Below are 10,784 nucleotides of genomic sequence, written 5' to 3' on the forward strand. Positions count from 1 at the left end.
ACGATTTTCTTTGAAATGAGCCATTAAACAGTTCTCAATGATATTCCAGTGCCCCGTTAACTGCGGAGAAAAAAAAAGGAAAAAAAAGATGCTTTCGATGCAGAATTTCTTAACACATTTTATTGGCAGTTGTCAGGGCTTCCTTCCACTCTTCATTATATGTTCGTCGTTAATTTTCCAAGGGTTGTTGCGGAACTTTTAAGCTACGTTGTCTTTTAACACGAGAAAATACCAGGTATAACATACCTAGATTAAAAACAGGAGAACTAAGGTCGACACAAACAAATTCAAAAGTTTGGCCTTGCGACTTTTGTACAGTCATGGCCAGTGCGGGTGGAAGTGGAAATTGATGTCGTTGTACAGTACATCCAAGTTGACCTTTACTAGAGTCCACTGTAACTTGAGATGTGTGAACTTCTTTTCCTGATTTTTCCTCAGTAATTATATTCTCTTCATTTTCATTTTTGACACGCTCTAATTATCACTTTCGCATATCTTCTAACCGCCCGTGTCTTTGCTCTTCATTTTCATTTTGGACACGCTTTAATTCTCGTTTTCTTATATCTGCTAACCGCCCGTGTCTTTGCTCTTCATTTTCATTTTTTATACGTTTTGATACTCGCTGTTGCATATCTTCTAACCGCATTTGTCTTTCTTCTTCATTTTGAATTTTGATTACTTGAGACAATTTAGAAATACCCTTTGCTTTAGCTACCCGTATTGGTCGTCCATGTTGTTTCATTTTCACCCATTGTAAATATAATATGTTTGGGCCGTTCTCTCGGTTCTACCACGTTTGATAGTTCAAGTGGTTCCAAAGAATCATCATTTGTAATAATTGCAACTCTTCGCTTTTTGAGCCTTCCTTTTGACATTATACAACTGGTTGTGTTCACTGGTTGCGTTCGATGTAGCCAGTCACTTTAACTAATCAAAAATCAAACTAATTTTTAAATTTTCAGGTATTTTTCATGTTTGAACTAAAGCATTAAAATTATTGCTCAGGCAACATAAATATTTTGTGTTTACATTATAACTTTATTAATTCTGAACTGACGTATGCTGCACGAGATTTTTTTTTTTTTTTTAGAATAACAGCATTTGTAGAAGTGTTTTTTTTTAACTTCGAAATTTTTTCAGGGACTATGAAATGAAAACAGCATGACGTGGTACTCCGCGTTAACTAAGCCTCAAACTTTTTTTTTTTTTAGGATTTCTGAATTGTTGTAATCTCTTGTCAAAATATATACAAATATTTTTGCAATTACTAGTTTTTTGCTCTTTAAGCAATTTAATGTAAACTTTTCCATGCATGAAAATCTTCATTTCTACCAGATATATATATATATATATATATATATATATATATATATATATATATATATATATATATATATATATATATATATAATATAGCAGCGCAATAGCGCTGCCTAAGTAAAGAACGATGGTGGCACAATGTATGATTATTTTTTTTTTCTTGGTTTTAGACCAGGACACTTCGTATCGAAGGAGTTGACATAGAAACTTTGAAAAGGGATCATTCGATTGGAAATTGGAGTGGCTTGTGCCCTTCTTAATAGTCGAAAGTGATTGCAAGGCAACTAACACCCCTTCCACATTCACCATTTCTCCAAACACATCCAACCAAAATTTTGAGATAGCCATTTTGTGCAGCGTAGTTCATTTCCCGATAGAAAATATGTTTTTGAGGAGGACACTCCCCCACAACCCTCAGGGCAAGGGTTGTAAGTTATGCCATGGGGGCATATAAGGTTTTTATAGAAAGCGTTGTCGTAGATACTTCAAAAAATGCTCATTCGATTGGAAATCCAAGGGCTAGTGCCCTTTTTAATAGTCAAAAGCGATTGGAGGGCAACTAACACCCCTCTCACGCCCACCTTTTCCCCAAACACATCCAATCAAGTTTTTAGATAGCCATTTTATTCAACGTAGTTGAAAGTTCTGGAAATTAAGTCTTTCAGGATGACAACCCTTCCCCCCCCCCCCCACAGCCCTCAGGGCACGGGTTGTAAGTTATGCCCTGGGGCATATAAGGTTTTCATAGAAAGTGATGTTATAGAAACTTCAAAAAGGGCTCATTCAATTGGAAATTGAAAGGGCTACTGCCCTTTTAATAGTCGAAAATGATTGTAGGGCAACTAACCCCCCTCTCACGCCCATCATTTTCCCAAACACATCCAATCAAAATTTTTAGATGTCCATTTTGTTCAACGTAGTTGAAAGTTCTGGAAATTAGGTCGTTGAGGATGATACCCCCTCAGAACCCTCAGTGCCAGGGTTGTAAGTTATGCCCTGGGGGCATACAAGGTTTATATAGAAAGTTGTTGTAGAAATTTCCAAAAGGGCTCATTTGATTGGAAATTGAAATTGCCCTTTTTAATAGTCGAAAGTGAGTGGAGAGTAGTTTACCCACTCTCACGCCCACCATTTCCCCAAAACATTCAATCGAATTGTAGAGATAGCCATTTTGTTCAACGTAGGTGAAAGTTCTGGATATTATGTATTTAAGGATGACAAACCCCCCAGTGCAAGGATTGTAAGCTACGCCCTGGGGACATATAAGGTTCGTATATATATCGTTGTCGTAAAAACCTCAAAAGGGGCTCATTCAATTGGAAACTGAGATGGATAGTGCTCTTTATAATAGTGGAAAGTGATTGGATGCTACCTAGTCTCCCTTCTCACGCCCACCATTCCTCCGAACACATCCAATCAAAATTTTCAGATACCCATTTTTTCAACGTAGTAGAAACTTCTGGAAATTATGTCTTTGAGGATGACAACCCGCCCTCCCGCCCTCAGAGCAAGGGTTGTAAGTTATGCCCTGGGGGCATATAAGGTTTTTATTAAAAGCATTGTCGTAGAAACTTCAAAAGGGCTCATTTGATTGGAAATTGAAAGGGCTAGTGCCTTTTTAATAATTGAAAGTGATTGGAGAGTGACTGACGCCCCTCTCACGCCTACCATTTCCCCAAACATATCCTATCAAAATTTTGAGATAACCATTTTGTTTAACGTAGTTGAAAGTTCTGGAAACTAGATCTTAGAGGATGACAACCACCATAAGAGCCCTTAGGGTAAGGGTTGTAATTTATGCCTTGGGGGCATATATGGTGTTTATAGAAAGCGTTGTCGTAGAAACTCAAAAAGGAGTCATTCGATTGGAAATCGAAAGGCCTAGTGCCCTTTTCAATTGTCGAAAGTAATTGGAAGGCTTGACATTTTATAGTAAACATCGACGTGGGTATAATGTATTATTTTTGGTGTTGTTGTTTAGACCAGGGCACTTCGTATCGAAGGAGTTGTCGTGGGAACTTCAAAAAGGGCTCATTCGATTGAAAATAGAAAGGGCTGATGCCATTTTTAATAATCTAAAGTGATTGGAGGGCAACTAATCCCCCTCCTACACTCATCCTCCCATTTGCCAATTATGTTTAAAAACTAAATGTTGCCTTAAGATTAAATCAAAATGCACTGTGTTAATGCTAAATCCCAATAAGGCGCCTCAGGAGTATCCCAAGAACGACTGAGGGTATTATGTTTAAACTTTCGGGGTTACTTCTGCTCTTACAATTTAACCAAATCAAGATAGCGTAAGTGTATCCAAGGTATCAAAGATAGTAAACAGATTTTTTTGCGAATGGTATCAAGTTTTCCATTTCAGGTCAACTAGAGGAGGTATGAAACCAAATTAAACAGTACTATTTGTGTCCAGATTTTTAAAAGGGTGTATGTTGTTAAAAGTTGCTGAAAATTTTTCTTCAGCATACAAATAGCAGGCCAAACTATAAAGGCTTTAAAAAAACGAAAAGATTTAAAGTATTATTTTCTTTTTCACTGAAAAGACTATGTCAATATAAAACGAGCAGAAATTAGTTAAAAAAAAACTTTTTACACAAAATGAGTTTTTCAAAGAAAAGTAAAGAACTCCATTAAACAAAAAATGAGCAAAAATAAAATCAAATATTCTACCAAGCGTGTAACTACCACAAATCAGCATCGATGAATAAATGAAATCCAAAACGAACAGAAATTACAATAAATAACCGAGTCAAACTCAAAACGATCGGAAATTAACATGGGTTGGGCTCAAAACCCCTATGCCTTCCCAAGGCCAGAACATAATTTGCACTTTACTGAAAAAAATACAAATGAAAGTGCATTGTCAGTTTAATATACATATACTGATATTTAGTAATCAAAATGTTAATATTATTTGACTTGTTAAAGTTATAAAAGTAAAAACATTTATATTTTTTCAGTAGAGTGCAAATTATATTCTGACCATGGGAAGGCATGTGGGTTTTGGGCTCAATTCAGGTTGATTTCTGCTCGTTTTGAGTTTGACTCGGTTATTTATTGTAATTTCTATTCGTTTTGGGTTTCATTTATTTATCGATGTGGTAGTTACACGCTTGGTAAATTATTTGATTTTATGTTTGCTCATTTTTTGTTTAATGGAGTTGTTTACTTTACTTTGAAAAACTTATTCTGTGGAAAAAGTTTTTTTAATTAATATATATATATATAATAGACAGCTGTCAACTTCCCCAAAAGCATTAGCAGCACTTTCCCTTAGATCTTACCTTGACTTCAAGAATAAATATATGACCGGATGCTCTTTCATAATTGCCAGACATAATAGCCTTCCAGGAAGAGCTAATTAGTAATCTTTTAATTTATGCCGATAAGCCCTATGAAAGCCAACAAATAACTAGGCGTAGGGTACTTTTTATAGACCAGTAGTACTGTAAAAATTACGTTAAATATACGCGTATTTATTCGGGGCCACTAAAATTAATTCGTATAAATCACATACCCGGAAAGGTTATTTAGCCTACTTACAACAATAATCAAGTAATCAAGGCCGTATCCAGGGGAGGGGGTTTAAATCCCCCCCCCCCAAATTTTTTGTCCGGCTCATAAAAACGTAACAAAAATTAATATAAACAAATTTTGATGCAAGTTTTATTTTTTTGTAAGCCCCCCTAAACAAAATCTTTTTTACCCCCCTCGCCGAAACAAATCCTGGATACGGCATTGGCTATAATACAGCCACATTTTCTCCAATAAAAATTCTTTTCAGTGTTTTTATTGGTAAAAGGACGGGGGGGGGGGCCAGAAACTTCCTGTAGATACACTTCTTCAAATGTAAGGTACTTTGCATATAACCGTCACATGTTAAACATATGGATTATTATTTTTCATTTCGAGAAGGGGGAGGGGTATGAAATCAAGAACACTTTTTTTCTTGGTTAGAGGGATTGTGCTTAACTCAAAATGTCAAACCCATTTCATGGAGAAATGTCTCTTATTAAGAGTGCTTGGTAATAAATTAATAATTAATTAAGAGCACTCAGTTACATATAATTTTAAAATACTTTTTGGAGGATAAGGGCTACAATTCGCCTATGGACACCAAGGCCGTACCCAGGATTTTTTTTTCGGAGGGGACTTTACTCAAATTTTTTTTTTCCGGGGGGGGGGCTACACAAAAAACCTAAAGAAACGCATACAAAATTTGTTTATGTCCATTTTTGTTACGTTTTTACGAGTCAAACAAACAGTTCGAGGGGGGGGGGGTCGAAACCTCCCTTCGGGTAAAGCCTTGATGGACCCTACAACACAAATAATCATTAATTTATTTCGAGTGTTTTCAGTGTAAGTGACTAAAATCATGGAAGCTATTCGTGGGCCATGATTAATTTTCAAATATAGGACAGGATTTCAAATATAGGACAAATATAGGACTCTTTATGTCGTACCTAACATTCTAGTTTTTTCTGAAATTCTAATTTTAGTTAAGAGGTACCATACGGTACGGCCGACCAAATGTAAAAACTTGTATATACACTTTTCATTACTCCGAGAAATGGTCTTCAAAGTTTTTCAAGCATTGTGCCACACAAGACACAGGATTGAAGTGAAAAGCTGTTTGGATTGGTTTTAGACCAGGAGTGACCAACCCGCGACCCGCCGTAAACATTTTTGTGGCCCGCGAGATCCATCACACTTTTATATTCTGCGCCCCCATGATTCGCGCAAATCTTGGAACATCACAGATTCTATGTTTAACTCTTAACAATGGTGTTTATCGATGTATACAGCTCAAGTATTATGTTAATATGTTGTATAGCCTAAGTATTGTCGAAGTATCATGTTATGCAAGTAGAGTTATAAAAACAGTGAGTTATATTCGATCACATGTGCTTGTGCATCGACAATTTAAGGGTTTGCTGAAAGAATTAGATTCAGAACACGGTGACGGTGTATACTTCAGTTAAGTCAGATGGTTAAGTCGTGGAAGATGTTTGCAGAGATTATATCATTTACCAGAAGAAATTGATTTGCTTATGAATGACAAATTAAGGTCTGTGCCAGAATTAAGAAATGATGAGTGGTTATTGAATTCATCCTTTTAGTGGATATTGTCAACAAACTCAATGAATTAAATATATCATTCCAAGGAAAAGATAATATCATAGTCAATTCATTTAATCACATCAGAGCATTTCAGAAGAAATTGTTATTATTTGAATCACAAGGCAAAATTTATAATGCTCGCCACTTTCCAATATTGAAAAAATTCAATAAATCAAAATGTAACAATTATATTAAATATGCGAAAAAAATATGAAAACTTGTGGATGCGTTTGAAAGCCGATTCAATAATTTAGAGTTGGAAAAAACACCAAAATTTTTAAAATATATTCATCTCCTTTTAATGTTGAAATTGAGTCTGTCTCGGAATATCTCCAAATGGATCTGATTGACATACAGTGCAATAATGAATTAAAATGCTTGTTTAAAAAATTCATAATCAAACATATATTTTTTTTAACGTTTACGTCAAAAAAGAAAAGTTATCCAATTCAAGTAATTTGGCACAAAAAGTTATTAGCGCTTTTGGTTCAACTTACACCTGCGAATCGTTTTTTTTTATTTCGAAAATGAAATTGATAAAATACAAAATAACGGACATAACGGAAAACATAACGGACATAAACAAAAAACATAACGGACGCTAATCTTCGACGCCAATTACGATATGCAAATACCCAAATTGAGATCAACTCGCAAAAGCTAAGTGAAAAAGTGGAGAAACAAATGCCGCACTATTGAAATAAATATTTTTTATGAATTTTTTTTTATTTCGCTATTTGTTTTATTTTTAGTATTACATATTTCTTATAATTTGCATTTAATATCATTATTATTATCATTATATTATCTATGTTTATATGTAAAAATAACAGTAAACATAATTAATAAAAATTCATTATTTTTCAATTTGTCACTGCAAAAAATATCCATAATAGGTTTAAATCCAATATACATAATTATATATAATTTTATATGGGTATATATAATTTTTAGGCGGCCCGCGGAGTTATGATGCATTTCCAAAGGGGCCCGCAAGATAATGTGGGTTGGCTATCCCTGTTTTAGACAGTATTCGTTCCAATTATGCAATTAAGATACATGCCAAAGTTCGCTGACACTGCTAAATGTAGATTTTTCAACTTTGGCAAACGGGGCAGAATGCTGCAGGTACGTGTTTTTACCAGAAAAATCTGCAGGGGATTTTATTAGGACATTCTGGAATGTACCATTTGATTCGCCTCTTTGAGCTGAATTCACTGGTATATCTAAGGAAAGTGTCTTTTTCATGCATATATATGTTTTTACCTTTGAACGGCCGGATAGTTAATAGTGGTAAGTAATCTTAGTTAAGATTGACATAGTAAGTCACTTCTCATACTTAAGAGACATGGATCGGATGTATGTTCGAAGGCATAGGAATGGGTAGGAGGCATACATTCGTTTGCACATATGGCAGAAAGCATGCAACCTCTTGTTTTTCGGACAGCACAGAGACCCCTTTTCAATTTTCTTTGGGAAGAGAGCAGTATCTCTAAGAGCAAAAATTTCCTATAAGGAAAACAAATAAAAACGTTGTCTTTTTCTCTTTTCAGGAAACCTTGTCCATTTCTGCACATAGATCATCAATTTTCAGCCTTAATTGCGAGTGATCTCCTTCCCTCCCAAAAATCATATACATGAGTGTGCGCAAATTTGGGCGCCCAAGTTTAAGAAGGGGTGCAGCTGAGATTTGTCAAAGTAGCAAAAAATTACCATTTTTGGGGAAATTATTGGAAAATTTACACAATTCTTTTCATCGATTTTCAAAGTGTTTCTACACTGTTTCAGGGGAGATTAAGACAGATAAAAACACTGCCATGTTCCTTCTCCAGGAAACAATATCTTTCTTTGCACATGTTTCATGATTTTTTCGGCTTTATTTGCGAGTGATCCACTCGCCCTCTCAAAGTACCCATGATTAGGCATATAGCCTACGCTTTTCGAGGTGGCCAAGTTTCAGAGAGGATGTAGCTGAATTTCGTCAAATCAGCAAAAATTACAATTCGCCTGGAATTTATTGGTAAATGGAAAGAATTCTTGGTACTGTGCTAAAATCCAGGACACATGCGAGAAGTGATAATGCTAATATCAGTTAAAAACCTATTAGTCTTGCAATTCGCCTGGAATTTATTGGTAAATGGAAAGAATTCTTGGTACTGCGCTAAAATCCAGGACACATGCGAGAAGTGATAATGCTAATATCAGATAAAAACCTATTAGTCTTGCAATTCGCCTGGAATTTATTGGTAAATGGAAAGAATTCTTGGTACTGTGCTAAAATCCAGGACACATGCGAGAAGTGATAATGCTAACATCAGATAAAAACCTATTAGTCTGCAATGGTAAGTGATTGAATGAACATGGATGCTAAAATTAAAGCATCCATGGATGCTAAAATAAAGTGTGGGACAGATGCGAGAAGTGAAGTTTGGTTAATGCTAATGAAATAAAACAAAATAGGATGAAAATATAGTAGTTTATTAACAAATTTTTGGCTATATATTTGCAAATTAGGGGGGTGAGGCTATAGCATAGCATATATTAAATACGGAACACGCTGATACGGAAATGCTTTACCCCCCCCCCCCCCTTAATGTGCAATTATATAGCCCAAATTTGTTCATAAACCATTATATTTTCATCCTATTTGGTTTTATTTCATTAGCATTAACCAAACTTCACTTCTCGCATGTGTCCTGGATTTTAGAACAGTACCGAAATCTTATTACTGATTTTTCAAAGCATTTCTGCCCTTTTTCAGTCTTAATTGGGCCTTAATTGGGAGTAACCACCCAACTTTCTCCAAAATGAAGTCCTTGATTAGGTACGAATGCTATTTGGGGTTTCCAAGTATTTTGGAGGGAAGTGTAGCTAAAATTCACCAAAATTTAAAATTGTATACGAACAACATGAAGACTGCGGTACTTGTCGGTTATTGGAAACACATTCAAGAATTACGCTTAGGTTACATCTTAGAAAACTGGTTTCATAGCTACAAAAACAAGTGACGGATGATACAATACATTGGACTTGGACAGAATGCATTGGGGTTGTATAATTTGGGCTATATATTTGCACATTAGAAGGGGGTTAGGTTAGTTTAGGTTTCCATAATTTTATTTCTAAAGTATTTTATCATCATGTTTTGATATATTTCATTAGGATTAACAAAACTTTACTTTCTGATTGTGTTTCGAATAACCGACAAGTACCAAGACTGCTACATATTTTTCTGAGGTTGACTACCAAGGCCGTACCCAGGATTTTTTTTCAGAGGGGTTTTTACTTTAAAAAAAATCCGGGGGGGGTAGACAAAAAAAAATCAAAAAAAGGCATACAAAATTTGTTTATATCCATTTTTGTTACGTTTTTACGAGACATACTAACATTTCGGGGGGGGGGGGAGGGAAGGAGGGCTTCAAACCCCCCTGACCCTCTCTCTGGGTACGGCCTTGGTGACTACCCACAAAAACCAAGATATTGGGGATGCAAGGTGGCTTACTCCCAACATTTGCCCACCCCTGGTACAAATTAGAAACTATTCGTTTGACTTACAAGTCTGTAGAAGCTCTCATAACTTGCAGTCCTTGCGGATATTGTAAATCCTCTTGTTTTAAAACTCCACCCGTATCAGGCCTCGTAATAAGTTGTTGATAAATCGGTATCCCTAATCCCGGGGGGAGCGGTATAGTCATTCCTCCAACTTGGGGGAACATTGTCGGATTGCCCAAAGCTAGCATGTCAGGGTTGAAATAATATGAACCCAGTGTAATATTCTGTGTCTGCTTCACTAGTAGAATTAAGACTGTTTCATTTTAGTTGAAGAACGAGTAAAATGAGGACTTTTGGAGTTGCGCACCCGGCAGTTTTGAAGAAGCGGCATGAGTTAGAGGGAGAAAAAAAAAAACTCATCTAGTATGAATGAAAAGACAATTATTTAGAGGAGTTTCTATTATTCTCCGAATCTTTATCTCCTTTACCCTACTCTAGATTGTAAAGCATTGGAGTAGGCGGAGGATAGTAATACGTGAGCTTCAGAGCACAAGCAGAGAGTTTACCTTAAAAGCAGCCACAATTAAAAAACTTTCGTACTTTTTATTGGTCTAATAATCAAGGGTGTCGCTTTGCGGTGGCGAGGGGGGGGGGCTATTTGCCCCCCCCCAATAATGACAAGAAAAATATCATACATCCCATGCCGTTTGACTATCCAGATATGGACCCCTCTTGTCCCCCCCCCCCAATAAAAAAAATGGAGGTTCGTCCCTGCAAATAATCAGAGGCAACGCTGTAGCGTTGCCTATAGTAAAGGTCATACGGCTCCAATGTTTTATTATTTA

At 35.9% G+C, this 10,784-nt stretch overlaps 1 protein-coding gene across 1 annotated transcript in view; it reads right to left on the reverse strand.

The window, feature by feature from the left end:
- Positions 1 to 10,213, reverse strand: part of LOC148943455 (RNA-binding protein Musashi homolog 1-like) — a 141,459-nt gene extending 131,246 nt beyond the window's left edge. The window contains exon 1 of the mRNA XM_089101678.1: positions 10,003 to 10,213. Coding sequence (XP_088957804.1) covers positions 10,003 to 10,187 — 185 coding nt within the window. The 5' untranslated portion in view covers positions 10,188 to 10,213. The remainder of the gene's footprint in view (positions 1 to 10,002) is intronic.
- Positions 10,214 to 10,784: the final 571 nt, after the last annotated feature.

This window comes from Artemia sp. Qi Xiang Cuo, chromosome 15 (genome assembly GCF_049724085.1).
Source record: "Artemia sp. Qi Xiang Cuo chromosome 15, ASM4972408v1, whole genome shotgun sequence".
NCBI lineage: Eukaryota > Metazoa > Arthropoda > Branchiopoda > Anostraca > Artemiidae > Artemia > Artemia sp. Qi Xiang Cuo.